The 16,619-nt window shown below is 41.6% G+C and overlaps 1 protein-coding gene across 1 annotated transcript in view; it reads left to right on the top strand.

The window, feature by feature from the left end:
* DCC (DCC netrin 1 receptor) overlaps positions 1–16,619 on the top strand; it is a 611,994-nt gene that overhangs the window by 531,295 nt on the left and 64,080 nt on the right. The window contains exons 16-19 of the mRNA XM_083151819.1: positions 1,978–2,073; positions 10,491–10,729; positions 12,015–12,153; positions 15,428–15,535. Coding sequence (XP_083007945.1) covers positions 1,978–2,073; positions 10,491–10,729; positions 12,015–12,153; positions 15,428–15,535 — 582 coding nt within the window. The remainder of the gene's footprint in view (positions 1–1,977; positions 2,074–10,490; positions 10,730–12,014; positions 12,154–15,427; positions 15,536–16,619) is intronic.

Here is a 16,619-nt window from a genome sequence, read left to right on the forward strand (position 1 = left end):
GAATGAACCAAAATGAGGCCCAGTATCCGTATGAATGGTCAACAGTAATAGGTTGACCCAATATGGTCAACATGCATTAGACGTGTTCATACTGTAAGGTCAACATGGTCAAGAGGTTGACAGGTTCAAATGGCCAACATGACAATGGCCAACACACATGGTTGACACAAGGGGTACATTTACCAAGATTAAAAAATGCCCATAGCCACCAATAAGATTCAACTTCTTATTTATTTATCACCTTCTAAAAGATAATAGATGCAATCTGATTGGTTGCTAAGGGCAACATCCCATCTCCGATAGAACTCACATCTTAGTAAATTTACATCTACAGTAGGTGTTTTTCAACTTTTTTCATATTTCCCCAATTAATCTAGACTATGGTTGGGATTTGTAGACGGTGTTGAGCGCAGCAGTAGCAGAGCAATGGCACCTTCTTTGATGTGTAACACGTCCATTAGGGTACTCATGTCCACTAATTTGACTTTTATATGGTTCAACATATGAAATGAGACTAAAAATAACAGTGTTGATCATTTTTTGTGTCAACTTTTTTACCATGACCCTGTTGATCATGTGCGTGTTGGCCATAGGAGGTCAACCTACTGACCGTCAAACTAATTCTGGTTGACCAAATCTTCCACACCCCTACACATGTCTATCATTACAAAGCATCAATCAACAACAACACTGAGTTGCAATATTTGGCCCTAAATAATATGCTCTTCTCTGATAAGGGGTCTTTGTGTAATCCTCATGGTGGCCACCTCTTTTGTCTTGATAACTTTGGCATTGTGTCAAGGTCTACTGCCAATTCTTACATGCTTAATGCCGAATATGGTGTTGGCAATATTTTCATCATGATTTCTCTGCTTACATCCACAGCTCTGGCGGCCATTCTGTATCACCCAGAAGGCCATGCTCTTCATGCAAAGCGGTTCACTTGCAATGTTTACATCACAATAAAATGATTGCTCATCGCTCCTTTTTAGTAATCAAACAAAAGACACACATTCCCATCATCAGGAGTTGAATTGACCATTTAATGCTAGACCACAGGTTCTCAAAGTCGGTCCTCAGGACTCCCACACAGTGCATGTTTGCAGGTCTCCTCAAAGAATTAAGTGAAATAATTAGCTCCACCTGTGGATTTTGTCAAAAGTTTCAGTCAGTAATGAGTGCACCTGTCGGGTGACCTGAAAAACGTGAACTGTGTGGGGCCCTGAGGACCGAGTTTGAGAACTACTGTGCTAGACTACGGTATAACAATTGTTCTCTATTGGCAGTAAGCTGGCCAGGGCCTCCAATAGGGGGATACTGTGGGTACAGCTATCCCAAGCCCTGGCCTCTGGAAGGGCCCGGGCAGCTCATTTTGCCCTCCACAGCCCCCCCCCCCCCCCCCCGATTGCCTCCGCTGCGCTGAACAAAGCAGGTCCTGGAGCGCAGGCTTATTCAACCCAGGACACCAATTAAAATGCTGCACCGGTCTCAAGAGCTTGCATACCGGCAGCCAATCAGAGTGGCTACCAGTACGCGAGCTCTGATTGGCTCACCAGCCGGTGCTGCATTTTAATTGGCCACCGGTATCCTGATTCGAAGAAGCCTGCGCTCTGAGACTACCGGCTGCAGCTCAGTGGAAGAGGAGATCGGGGAGCAGAAGCCGGGTTATGGTGAGTCAAGTGAGGAGGGGGAGGGGGGCTTGGGGCCTGGACTGGAAATGAGTCCCGGGACCCAGAATTCCCAATGGCAGGCCTGAAGCTGCCATAAAGACATACAAAGGGATATTAAGTCGACCATGCATAAGGTAACAAAAACGATATTTTCCTTGTTAATGAGTTAGACCCACTCGGGATATTAAGAAATATAGCATTTTAACGGAACAAAATGTGTATGTAACGGTAACTTTCATGTGTCACTTCCTAACCACTAAGCTTTCATTTGTAATGTTTTTGTTGTGTTTTTTTTTTTGTTTTTCAGAACCGAGCTCCCATTATGTAATTTCTTTGAAAGCTTTTAATAACGCTGGGGAAGGTGTACCTCTCTATGAAAGTGCCACCACTCGATCTCAAACCGGTAGGTTGAAAAAAGCTTTTCAGTTATTTGTTTGGCTTACTGCATTTGTTGATATGTTTACATTCTCTGGAGATTGTGATGGCATGAAATGAACAGGTAACTACACATAAATTAGGAAATGCAGCGTAATGCTCTGTAATTTAGTTCATAAAACATTAATGCGCTGCACTTAACATAGAAGGATAATATTTTCTAGGAAAGTGGACTGTGTCCCCGATGCCGTAGATGTCCCTATCCACCTCTTCCACTTTTTTTTATACAATTCTTTTCCTTTATTTAAATAAAATCCGTCAAAGACATACATACAGCGTGCTCCGAGGGCGCGAGGAAGGAACCAGGAATATATATTATACACAAACCAGAAAACTGTGCCACCGCTATCTTCCAAATGACATTTCTAATCTGTCTGCGAATACAGTATGTAAATAGGATTCAATTCTGGCATTTATTCAGTTTCTTCATTTTAATATAAAAACCTACAATTATAATTTACAAATTCATTATGTAAATAGTATTTGAATGAAAATAGGATTTGCTAATATCTACCGCTAAAGGGGTTGGATGAGCAGAACTTTGTGTAATGACGGTAGAATGTGAAGAGATGCATAGTTGTAATATGAACTGATCTGTTACATTAGATTTTTGAACATTTTTTTATTTTTTTTTAAGCCATACGAATTGCTCTATCTCTGTAATAAAATATTATTCTGAGGTTTTCCGTTGAGCGCCTAGGTATTCATTTTCCAGATTGCTCCTACATATTTACTATTTTAACGTATTTGGTTCCTTTATAACTTAAAGCAATTCCACCAGTAGAATAAGGGTACATAAATGTATAGATAATAATATATTTGTATGTAAACAGAGCCATTTTCCCAGTTGGCCCAAAGCACTTTGCATATGAAAAAAAACGTTAAGAGAACTCACACATAATGCCGTTCAGCCCATGGCACCAGCCATACAAACCACTGTGCCACTGTACTTCTATAAGGTGCTCTAAAGTGTGTGTGTATATATATATATATATATATATATATATATATATATATTTATATATATATGTAGCACAGTCGTGAGTTGGCGCCCCTAGAGATGATCTTCACAATTTCATCAATGCAGCCTTAATACAATTTACTCTAGTACACAATAAGAGTCCAAATTATTTAAAAAAATATTTAAAAAGTCTCTTAATCCACACAGTGGCAACAATTAATCCAGATCTTTATGGTATTTATTGTGACAGTTCAAACGCTTGATAACAGCAGAAGAAACCCAACGCGTTTCGTCCCTTAATAGGACTTCATCAGGGGTTAACTACAAAATTAATTGATAACATTTAGTTTGTAAAATTGTTTAAAAATTGCAAAAACACAAAATTATAAAAAACAGAAATGGACTGCAGAGTGGCATACTAGTACAATACATTTTTTTGGGCTAAGCATTTAATGATTTATTAACATGAACATTAATAAAAACAATAACAGCATAAAGGGAGAAGGTGGAGACAGGTGAACAGACATGGAACAGCAAAAGCAGATGTACCATTTATCGTGGTACAAGATGATGTGGTTGGTTAGTTACATACCGGATCATAAGGGATTTAATAAGGCAGTCTTTTTCAAGAGGAGTTAATTCCTATTGGGTGGTAAGCAAGTCCTTGGAACAATATAACACCTAGTAAGGGATAATGAGAATTCCTTAGAGGATCATAGATGAGTTGATAAACAAACTTCACCTACTCTACTGTGAAGTTAATTCTCTCAATCAAATGGAGATAATTTATTGAACCATATGTACAATGCAAGATGAGTGTCCCCCTCCATTAGTTAAGTAGACAAAATAAAAGAAGTACCTATTGATATGTTTTCTGTGGATAAACCCACCGGCTGGGTGGCGGATGGCCTTCCTCTTGATTATGTTGCTAATACATTTGTAGTCTGATGTTAAGTTGGTGGATAAGGTTTCTCTTTAATAGCAGTGACTATATACAAATGTTTCATTTAGTGTGAAACCGCATACTAGGTCTAAGAGAGTTGACCTTTGTTAACCCACCCCTTATTAATGGAACATACCAGTATAAGGTTATGAAGGAGAAGACTACTCCAATTGGTCTGGGGAAGTACCAATGTGTATTTCATACTGGACCTTGTGGATCCATCTGTAAAAGCTAACAAATACAAAGGTACTCTTTACCTAGAAGGGCGCCAGCGATTGAAATCGCGGTGATCGGGGGTAAAAATCGCGGTGATCGCGGTCATCGCGGGCATCGCGGGTAAATCGGGATGGCCGCGATGCCCGCGATGACCGCGATCACCGTGATTTTCCCATAGGGAACAATGTTAAAACGGCAGATTGACCGCGATTTTACTGTTAAATGCCTCAATGGACCCGATTTGGGGCCAAATAGGCCAAATTAACCCTTAAATGTCCCCCTAAATTTTTAACGCCACCCCACGATCCACGCCAACCCGAAGCGTGGCGCGCGCAGCGAGCCCGCGAGGGGCGGCGGTACGCGTCCTCCGACCTTTTCATGCCCTACTATCCACTAGGGCGTGGTGTGAGAATATAATAGTGTGGCGAGCGCAGCGAGCCACCGAGCCCGAAGCGTGGCGAGCGCAGCGAGCCCCGCGAGGGGACGCGGATACCTTCACAGGTAGACGCGTCCCCTCGCGGGCTTCACAGGTGTCCGCGTCGCCACGGACACCTGTGAAGCCCGCGAGGGGACGCGCATATCTGTGAAGGTATCCGCGTCCCCTCGCGGGGCTCGCTGCGCTCGCCACGCTTCGGGCTCGGTGGCTCGCTGCGCTCGCCACACTATTATATTCTCACACCACGCCCTAGTGGATAGTAGGGCATGAAAAGGTCGGAGGACGCGTACCGCCGCCGCTCGCCACGCTTCGGGTTGGCGTGGATCGTGGGGTGGCGTTAAAAATTTGGGGGCACATTTAAGGGTTAATGGGCTCTGTGGCCCATTTAACATTGATTCCTATGGCCAAATCGGGTGGATTGAGCCATTTAACAGTAAAATCGGGTCCATCGCGCCTTTTAACATTGATTCCTATGGGAAATCGGGAGCATCGCGTCGCGGGCATCCCGGGTACATTTATGGCCGGCCGCGACGCGACCGACACGATTTCCATGTTTAACATTGGTTTCAATGGGAAATCGCGGGCATCGCGTCGGTCGCGTCGCGGCCATACATAAATGTACCCGCGATGCCCGCGACGGGCGCCCTTCTAGGTAAAGAGTACCAATACAAAATATGTCTACAGTATACTGCTATCTTGTTCTAATATTAATATCCCCTATTGTGGGGACAAAGAAATAAAGGGGAAAGGGGGGAATATACATACCTCAGAAATTGGAATAAAACAGTAAACTCAGTACAGATTCTGGAGTTAATTCAAAGGCGGGGTACTTGTTTCCTAGCACGGCACCCATCGCATTGCATACAATAACATTAAATAAGGTATACGTGATGTTGTACAAAAAAATATTGTATACAATTTTTTTTATTGTACAAGCACCCTAATGGGTCCTTACAATGTGAAATGGCCCCTTATAGTCAACGCCACCCCCAGGATTAGCGCCAACCCGAAGCGTGGCGAGCGCAGCGAGCCCACAAGGGGGGGGGGCGGTACGCGTCCTCCGACCTTTTCATACCCCCACTATCCACATCGGCATGAAGTTGATTTTAGATAGTGTGGTGAGCGCAACGAGCCCCGCTAGGGGATGCGGAATATGAACCTGAAGCGTGGCGAGCGGACGCGCAATACATGTAAAGTAATCCGTTTCCCCTCACAGGGCTCGATATGCTCGCCACACTTCGGGCTCGGTGGCTCGCTGCGCTCAACACACACATCTAAAATCAACTCCACGCCGACGTGGATAGTGGGGGTATGAAAAGGTCGGAGGACGCGTACCCCCGTCCCTCGCAGGCTCGCTGCGCTTGCCACGCTTCAGGTTGGCATTGATCCTGGGGGTGGCATTGACTATGGGGGGCCATTTCACATTGTAAGGACCCATCAGGGTGCTTGTACAATAAAAAATCGTATACCATCGCACCGCATACATTGTATGCGGCTATATGGCATAAGATGTCATAAGATGAAAATATTGGGATCTGTGCTAGGAAACAAGTACCAAGGGCAGTTCTCACTAATTAGTGTAGAGAGATAGTAAAATACCTTATTTAGGATACTATAATTTAAACTGATACGTTTTGATCTATACTTTAGCTAATTTCATGTTAGTAGAGATCACATATTATCATGCTTTTCACAATTCAGTTGTTAGGTGAAAAAATAGCCCAAAAAGGACCGGCAGATTAGGGCCCTTATACGCAGGGATCTCCCCACTATACATTATTCTTAGTATTATTGAGATGGAATCTGTCATAATTACAGCCCCATAAATGTAACATCTGATAGATATACACAACATTCTACAGATTAATTAATTACAGGCATATGTTGGTTATGCAAAGTTCTACAAACTTACTGCAATAGTTAATAAAGGTTGCTTACCCTTCAGTGAGTGTGTTCTGGTCACAGGTTCTGTCTGGATGAGACTGCTCTATTCCCTGATGGGGGTTATGTAGGGCTAGGGGATGACGTCACTTCCTCTCATTAGCTAAATAACTGTGATTATAGAATTATTGGTACTCTGTCCTTTTAATAATTATTAAGTATTCCTGGTGAAGGGTTAATAGAACTTAGTACATGCAATCAGAAAAAAAGAAAAATAAGGAAATAGGAGATGCGTTCTTTAAACTCCCAGATTACCCAGCCTGCTTAGCGGCTGTCTGATCAGTTTCATCCAGCTCAATTTACACCTTAAGGAGCTCAAATTACACACCTATTGCAATATTTTTATGTTCATTATTGCAAAATAAATATCCCCCTTCCAACAGGGGATCTTGTGAGATAGGCAGCCCCAACAAAAAAAAATTATATCAATTCTCTGGGCGCGACACGAGAGTCTGCTTTCCATATATATATATATATAGTGAAGTATTCCCCAAAGAAAGATACAAGTTGCCCACTGTCCCAACATCTGGGTAATCAATATGTAATTTCTGTTTTATTGTAAAATATTATAATAGGTATCACTCGTCTCTAAGACAATTGCACTAAGAAATATTGTGAAGTGGAAATCAATACAGATAACATCATACTCTCAGAATGATGAACCAGATAGGACTAGCACTACCTAACTGACATTAAATCGCCTTCCTTCGTCTAAAAACCAGATGCTTCGCTTTGTATTCATTTTCTCTCTGCCAAGTCATCACTTTGTACATGCTCTGTATTCTTTTGATATATATTTTTTTATTTTAGATGGTTATTTTTTTATGGCTTGATCTACTTTTAGAACTATATATAGGGAAATCAAAAATTATCCGCACTCTGGCCGTACAATTTATTTTAATCAACTTTTAGAGAAGACACAAAATGTTTTAGGCTATGCTGCGGGGGCGTTCGGCTCCTTCTTCATGGCTGACACTTGTGTGACCTTCTTTGAAATTCTTTCATTCATACACGCTTCTTTGTGACAAGACAGTGCGGCCAAAAGAGGTTTAAATATGACTGGAGCACAGATAATTTTTGACTCATCCCGTGTGTGTGTATGTATGAATTAAGTGGCACAAATTATAGTTCATGTAACACCTATCTGTAATTTTTAGGCATCTATCTAATCTATCTATCTAATCACTTGGGATTCCTTATCCATTTTATAAGACCTTTGCAGCCATTTTATAAGACCTTTGTTGCTATCTCAACCAGTGAACCAATTACTTTTAAAATGGATAAAAGTTCATAAATTGTTTACTCAACTGAAGCCATAAAACAACTGCACTGCAGCAAAGGGTGTTATCTCTCTGTAGAGGCCATGTAACCTGTTGAACTACAGTACCTTATTTTTGTTGAACTATTTTAGTCTTTTTTTTTATTTATATACAGTCAACGTATTTCTGTTAGATTTTAATCTAATCGCACCTTAAGCCCCAAATCACTTGTTGATTTTGTGAACAATATCGGTAAGAAAGGGCTTTATTGGCTCTCAGTTGGCTTTTGAGCATATTTTTGCACATTAAACTCCTATTGCTAACTTATAAAATTACAAAATTTCAGCAACCTGTTTAGAGAGCGCACATTGGGCCTTATTCTGATTGACTCGGACGGTTCCGTGTTCGGTCGGACGGCCGATGTTTGGTATTTGCGCATGTGCAGAGGCGTATCTGCACATGTGCGAATGCGTCGCACATCCAAACACGGAGAGAGTTCCGTGCAGAAAATAATCGGTCAGAACCGTCCGAGCAAGGGGTGGAGATGGGCATACGTATGGTAATGCGGCCGTGACGCACGTGTGGGGGGGCGGACAGCTGACATAGCCGGATGTCAGCTGCCCGCCCATATACCTGCTTTCATACGGAAACATGTCCGAGTGGTCTGGAGCACTCAGTGCTGCCTGACCGCTCAGTCCATCATTCGATGTTCGGCAACCATCGGAGGATGGGGGAGTTTCCCACAGATGGAGGAGGTGTTCACATGAAACATCCACTCGCGGTTAGTTCGCTCGGCGTCTTACCGCGTTCGGACGGGGTGAGCGATCCGTACGGTAGGTGGGGCTAAGAAAACTCGGTTCCTGTCCGAAAATACGCATCCGTCAGAGTCAATCAGAATAATGCCCATTGTGTGCTCTCTAAACAGATTGTTGAAATGTTGTATTTTTGGTTAATACTGAGTGACACAGAGGCTCCTCATTGAGAGCTGCAAGTGACACTTTTTACATAAAAATTGGTATTGAATTTAGATAAATCTGTTGTGCGCCCGATCCTGTGTCCCTCCCCCCCCCCCCCCTTACTGTGTGTCAAAAGGATGTGTGTTTAAACACATCACACATACCCAGAGACGCATAGAGTAGGAGTGAAAGAAACACATTTTGGTTGTTGAATCTAATTTAATACAGTAATAAGAAAAATCCCCTAATTAAGTCTATGACAGAGGAAACGTGTTGGTTTCCATTTTTTCATCTACTTGTATGAATTACATCTGAGCAAGTTTGCAATATATTATCTGGACCTTCAGTACTGTACCTTATCGGACTACTAATACATTACATGCTCCCCAAAGGAGACATTGGCGCCATTTCACTTTTGCTTTGTTCGGTTCTTATTATCGTTATCTTATTCTCGTGGAACACACTACATTATAATATTTATCTATAGTTCTTTATACATCACGGATACTCTTAGATACTTTGTACATTACTTACAAAATACTTCATTAATTGATCTAAAACAGGACTAGAGAGATCAGTATTTTAGTAAATTACATACTAATGATAATTGTGATTAATTCATCTTTGAAAATCATTTAATGCATGTTTTATGTGTATGAAGAAGTAGAGGCATATTTATTAGTAGACAAAAGATGAAGATGATCCATGTAGAGCGGCCGATACTGTTTTCAGCTGTGCCTCTATGGGGTACTGCTTCATGGGAGCCCCTGGAAAATGACAAAACAAATAATACTTAATAAAAAACTATACTCCTTTATGTGGAATTCCACCACGTATATAACTTTTCACGTTTGTCTTGAAATTAATGATTTATGATTAGTTAAACCCTATAAAAAATATTTTCAGTTAATGAATCTTTGGTGCCTGTGTGGGAAATGTCTGATTTCTGTCTATACTAAAAACACATATAAAGTAAATTTGTTGTAATAAAAATGTCATACGTCAATAGATAATGTATGGCTTCCTGCAGGGAAAATTCACAAGGGAATCACACAGCCCAATATTAGATTGATATTGTTATATATTCTAAATATCTTTTTATTCCAATCTCTTTAATATCATTTAAAAAAAATATATGTTTTTGTTCTTAACAAGAAGCATTTGATAAACACACTATTCCGCATTTAAGAAATGATTAGAATTTCCCACATTATAGAGTTAAATTTTATATTACAATAGTTTTTTTTTTACTTTTTTTGCTCAATGATTTTTAAATCTGTTTATTAAATACAATTCCTTTTTATATTTTCAATAATCACAAATCTACCAAGTACCATTTTTGTTGCAGTTTAGATTTATAGAGTGAACATAAGTACTTGATAGCATGTTGCTCTTCAATAAACATGGAAATTAATAAACTTGAAAAAAGAAAAAAAGAAAATCAAATATAAATAATATTTAAATATATATTTAAAAAAAATAGTGAATACATCTATACAAATATTAAGTAATTTCTATTTTTCTTCTCTATCCCTCTCACACCATTTTCACCTTTACCATTATTTTGTATTTAACCCATTGTATTATTCTTTGCTGCATGGATGTATAATTTTATTATTTTATTTTATTTTTATTTATTTGTTTAAATATTAATTTACTGCATGATTACCCAGATCCATTGGATCCCTCAGAAATTGAGTTTTATCCTTTTATTGACGATTTCCCTACCTCGGTCCCAGAAATGTCCACCCCCATGCTCCCACCAGTAGGTGTCCAGGCTGTTGCGTTAAATCATGATGCTGTGAGAGTCAGCTGGGCAGACAACTCTGTCCAAAAGAACCAGAAGACAGCTGAGGTTCGTTTCTACACCATCCGATGGAGAACCAGCTACTCTACAAGTTCCAAATACAAGGTAAATTAAATTTGGCCATGATCATTGGTGGCAGTTAGAACCATCATGTCTGCTCATACTGATAATTTTTCATTCAAATTTTTAATTTTACCATTGTTTTTTGTTTAGCCGTTGTATGCATTTTTTGTTTATTTTACTGCCATCAGTTGAGTGTTTATTACATTAATTTCCCACTTTTTTATGTAGTTATATAATTATATTTCCAGTATTATTTTTTGGTATTAAATGAAAATTGATCGATGAATATATTAAAACTTTTTTTATGGGACTTTGATTCAAGGCCCGATTATGGGCCTTAGTGTTGAAAATGATGAAGGGCCTAGTTTGGTAAGGGGAGGAGCTATGACCAGTGCTGCATTGGTGTTGCCAATTCCATATGGGTGTGTATGCCCCCTACACCTTCAGCCCCAATGTCTCTCTTAATATGTAAAAGTATAAATATGGCATTATTTTGTTAGAATGGATTTACAATTTTAATACTTATGATTTATAGTGACCGTGCTGTCCATCTGGGTGACTGATATTTATGCCAGGCCTATTTTAATGAGGAGGCCTGGTTATGAGGAGGACCCTTGTGATGATCTGCCTATTTTTATGAGAAGGCCTTATTATTAGGAGGCCCCCCATGATGATGGACTTGGTTTTATGAGGGGGCCTGGTTATGAATAGACCCCTCATGATAATGGGCCTATTTTTATGAGGAGGCCTGGTTTTAAGGAGGACCTTCATGATGATGGGCCAATTTTTTTAGAAGGCCTGGTTATGAGTAGGCCCCTCATGATGATGGGCTTATTTATATAAGGAGGCCCCTCATGATGATGGGCTTATTTTTATGAGTATGCTACCAAGATGGCTTTGTGACCTTATTATATAGTATGGTTGGATTGCTTTCCATTACCAGTAATACTTGGATCTCCTCACAAACCTAATCTCTTCTCTTACACAATACAATTGTGTTTGGTATAACTAAGGGTGGTGACTTTATTGAATGTGAGGAGTATTGCCAATGGAGTAGAAGCCGGTCCAAACATTTCACAGAGAGCAGGAAAAATGGTGGAAGAAAGTGCTTATCAGCTACACAAATTATAACATACAGCACTGCTTAGAATATACAGTTATGAAATTTCCTCCAGTACACAACTAAGCAATGAAAATGTTTGAGGTTACCGTTCCCTTAAGTTTCACTTTTTCACACTTTAGTGTCAGCTTTCGTGATGCCATCATGTACAGTAACATTGGTCCCATATTTTACTGTTTGTCAATGTTTTCTTTTACCCCTAATAAGTCTGCTGACACAACATCCTTAAGCCATACTGTGACGGGTCTGAAAGCAAACACCATGTATGAGTTCTCAGTGATGATCACAAAAGGCAGAAGATCGAGTACTTGGAGTATGACCGCACACGCTACTACTTATGAGACAGGTAACAGCAATCGCGTTGTGTTCTCCCAAAACCTTGCCCCTTGGCCTGAACCCACATTATTCAATCGTCCATCGTAATAGTTCGAAGGGGTCTTTGTCTCCTCTTTACAGCTCTCACTGGCTGCCTGATACATGGACACACTGATTTTTTTCTTCTCCCAGCCAGTGCTGTATTGTTGTAAGGATGGCTGTTAACTCCTGCCAGTGCCCATAGCCAGAGGGCACCCACTCTCCCCTCCAAATATACGCCCACAGTTCCCCCCAAGTTCTACATGGTGTGTTCCCCTCAACCCCCCAGTATGCCAGATGCCATCCTTCTACATAATCCTTACTTCCCACACGATGAGGGCAAGGGTGGTGAGATGAGCGGGGGACAGAGATAGGAGAGAAAGGCAAACTTAGGGACAGGGTGATGGAGAGGGATTAACCATATTTATGGTTTTCTGTGAGCCCTCTGACCCTTGGCTTACCCTCTTACGACAAGAGAGCCATGACTTTTTTGAAACAGACTCAATACATGAAACTAAAGATATGGGCAAAAGATGACCTTGAACTTTTTTTCTTCCAGTTACTTGTTCAAAACTACTAGTCCAGCAGAAGCCAAGTATCACTTGAATTATTATATACACAGGCATAATCGTCTTTGGCATCTTGTTCTAGACAATTGGGGCGAAATTTAATAGGATGCGTTTTTATTTTTCCGTTTTTTTTTTCGCAATAACGGCCGTTTTCAGCCATTTTCCAAAAATCACATATTTTATAGGGTGCGATTTTCGGAAAAAAAATCGAATTAAAATGTGCGGTTTTTAGTAAAACTAAAAATCGCATCCAGATGTTTTCCCATTAAAAAGTATACAAATTGTCTATTTAATGGGATGCGATTTTTAGTAAAGGTTACTAAAAATCGCAAAACAAATAGACCAGGTTCTGACTGGCGAATTTGGCAGAAACATGAACAGATCATTGAGATCTGTGCATGGTTCTGGTGTAAAAAAAAGAGTTAAAACAAAAAAGTGAAAAAAAAATGGTGCGGGGTCCCCCTCCAGAGCATAACCAGCCCCGGGCTCAAAGAGCCGGTCCTGGTTTCATAAAATCACAGGAACAAACAAGTTGGGGTTCCCTGGATTTTATCAAACCTGCACCATGCTCATGGCCCGATCCTGGTTCCCAAAATACTGGGGACAAAATGAGTAGGGGTCCCCCGTATTTCAAGAACCAGCACCGGGCCCAACCAGACAGCAGGGTAATGCCACAGCCGGGGGGAGACTTTTTATACAAGTCCCCCCAGCCAAAGCATTGTCCCCTGACCAGTCAGCATGGGCAGGGGTCCCCCCCTCCAGAACTTACCTGCCCATGTTGAAGCCCGGGGCTGTCCTCGATGCCCCTGGGTGGTGGGCATCGAGCTGATTATTGGTGTAAAAAGAAAGAAGAACTATTGTATACTGCTGTGGAACTATGAGTCCCAGCAAGCCTGCACCACATGCAGGGACTTGGAGAACCACAAGTCCCAGCATGCGGGGCAGTAAAGGGCCCGCTGGGACTAGTAGTGTCCCAGCAGTACAAATAGTTAAATAAAAACACATACACACTGACAGTAAAACTTTATTACATACGGAGCCCATACATCTATACATAACTATGTTGATAGAAGATCGGTCCACTTGTCCAGTAGAATCGAAAGTGGGGAACCTGTGCAAGCAAAATATACTCACAACGCTGATCTTCGGGGCTTCTCCGGTCCCTCCGCAATGCAGTACGGTGTCAGGGGGGCGGGTTTGTTTACATACAGAGCTCCGCCCCCAGACCGGGACTTCAGGCTTTTCCCGGACCATGATTGGGTGGCGTGGCTAAGTCCCGGGCTGGGGGCGGAGCTCCGGATGTAAACAAACCCGCCCCCAGACACCGGAGAGCATTGCGGAGGGTCCGGAGAAGCCGCGAAGATCAGCGTTGTGAGTATATTTTGTTTTCACAGGTTCCCCACCTATTACATTTCGCCCCAAGGTGTTTTGAATGTTCCAGCTTTTAGTTGAGCTTAAAGAGTCAACATTGATATGCGGGTGTATCAACCTGGTAAAGAATGAGCAAATGAATGACACATTTGAGCATTTTTGTGTTTTAGACCAGTGGTTCTCAACCTCGGTCCTCAAGGACCCCCCAACAGTGCATATTTTCCAGGTCACCCGGCAGGTGCACTCATTATTCACTGACAGATTTGAAAAGGTGGAGCTAATTATGTCACCTGTGATTCTGTGTGGAGACCTGGAAAATGTGGACTGTTGGGGGTCCTTGAGGACTGAAGTTGAGAACCACTGTCTTAGACCATCGCATATTACTGTATATGTGATTTATCATAGTGTAGACTTACTGTATGTGAATGTACTTGTGTACTGTAAAACTTTCTCTACCAATTTCCAAAAATGACCTCCTGACGTTGCCAATTATGGATATTGGAGTAATGACATAACGATAAATGACAATAACATGCATTGTCTAAGGTACACAGTTATACCCTTTTTACACCACCGCAAAAAACCTGTTATGACCGGGTTTACCCAGGTTGTGGCTCATTGTGAAGAGGTCCTCGGAAAATAACCCGGTTCCAGTAGCTCGAGAACCCAACCCAGGTAGCAAGCAGGGTTGGCCCGGTAATGACCCAGCACTCACCAGCTCATGAAGATGAGGTCATCTCCAAATGCGGCAGAGGGGCAAACACCAGCAATATCCTGGGCTTAGCATGTTGTGTGAACCGGTTTCAACAATGTGCATGGCTTGAAACCCGAGTTCAGTGATCCTGGATTTTGGTGTGAAAGAGGTGTCACTCCTAACTAAAACCAGTGTCTCCAAATATCTAAACATTTCCATTTACATCTTATTCCTGCTTTTGATAGATGACCATTACAATGGGAGAAACTTCTATTTCAATTATATTTTCCTTTGAGCGGTTGTATTGCACCATAGCCCGTTACTGCCGGTCACATCCGCTGAATAGAATTGTCTAGCTTTCCCAGTCATAGGAGATTGCTATAGACATTCAACACATTTTCTCCTTTCATGCCAGAGCTTCATTCCTGGAGAATTAGAAGCAGACTCTGGGGCAGAGAAGTGTCAAGATGTCATAATTATATGTGCGATTCTCCTGATAATCCGCTCTGCTGCTTCTGTTATCATTATACATCCCATCAGCACCTTGAATACCGTACTGTTAATTTACACCTCATTCTAAGCCAAATGTTTCTCTCTTTTTTTTTTCCTCTTCTTCTTCTTCACATTTTAAGCTCCAACATCTGCCCCGAAGGATTTAACAGTTATCACACGGGAAAGGAAGCCTCGAGCTGTTATAGTCAGCTGGCAGCCTCCGATTGAGACCAACGGCAAAATTACTGGTACCGTATATATATATCCGCTTATTCTGCACTATTTATTTTGGAACCCAAAGGCTTAACTCTTTACACTACCTTGTTTATTTAATGACAATGATTCTTGGACTTAGACCGATAAAGAGAAATACTGTGGGTTATACAGTATGCAAGGGCCTGAATCTGGGGTGCAAGTAGTGGCGGATCCAGGGGTGGGGCTGCAGTGCAGTTCAAAATTCAAATAGGGGAGGTACAGCAACTGCCTTTCCAAAATAATTCACTGGCAGTTGGTGCAGATCCCCTATTTGAATTTTGGGGAGCCGCCACTGGGTGCAAGCAATGTGCATGCAGCATGCAAGGCTGACATCAATGCAGTGGATTGATTATTTGCAATTGCACATGCGCTAAAAGTGCTGTGTTAATATACAGAGAGCGCGTGCAAAGGTGGTGCTGTTGCAATTGGTTCGGCGGGTATCAGAAAGGTGTCGGAAAAGCAATGGGCAGTGACTGGGAGGGGACCAGTAAGAATGGTCCGCTCAGTGGGCGTGTCATGAGAGTGTCAGGGGCGAGTCACTGCAAGTGGCTACATTCACAAGTGCACAGCCGCAGGCATAGGAGGCCTGTGGTGCATGGAAAAGTTGCAGGTGCCACAGGACTCTTGCAGGTATTGACCGCGCGACCGATGGTGGTGTCAAATAATTACTGATGGTATTGCAGAGTTGCATTGGCATAAATTCGCACATGGGAGACCGCCAATACACACTGCTGCATTCGCTTTTGTAGACAACTCAGACTTAGGTGGTTATAAAGTACCAGCCAGCCCTTAACTGTCATGTTACAGATGACGGTTAGAAAAATGGCAGTTGGGGGCTGGTTGGCTGGCGCTTTATCTTTCCGAGGCTTAGTAAATAGAACAGTAAATAGTGAAAGTCACAAAAGTTTTACCATCATATCAGCAAAAGTAATAAGAGTTTAAAGTACTTTTGTAAAATAAAAATGACTTAATGTAATTACAAGGTGCTAGTACTGTATATCTACATGTGTTAATTATACTGCGATACCGTACCCTGCTGTGTCTTCTCTCCTCCGGCAGATTGGAAATTAGCCAGGA

Source organism: Crinia signifera, chromosome 1 (assembly GCF_055691185.1).
Source record: "Crinia signifera chromosome 1, ASM5569118v1, whole genome shotgun sequence".
NCBI classification, from domain to species: Eukaryota; Metazoa; Chordata; class Amphibia; order Anura; family Myobatrachidae; genus Crinia; species Crinia signifera.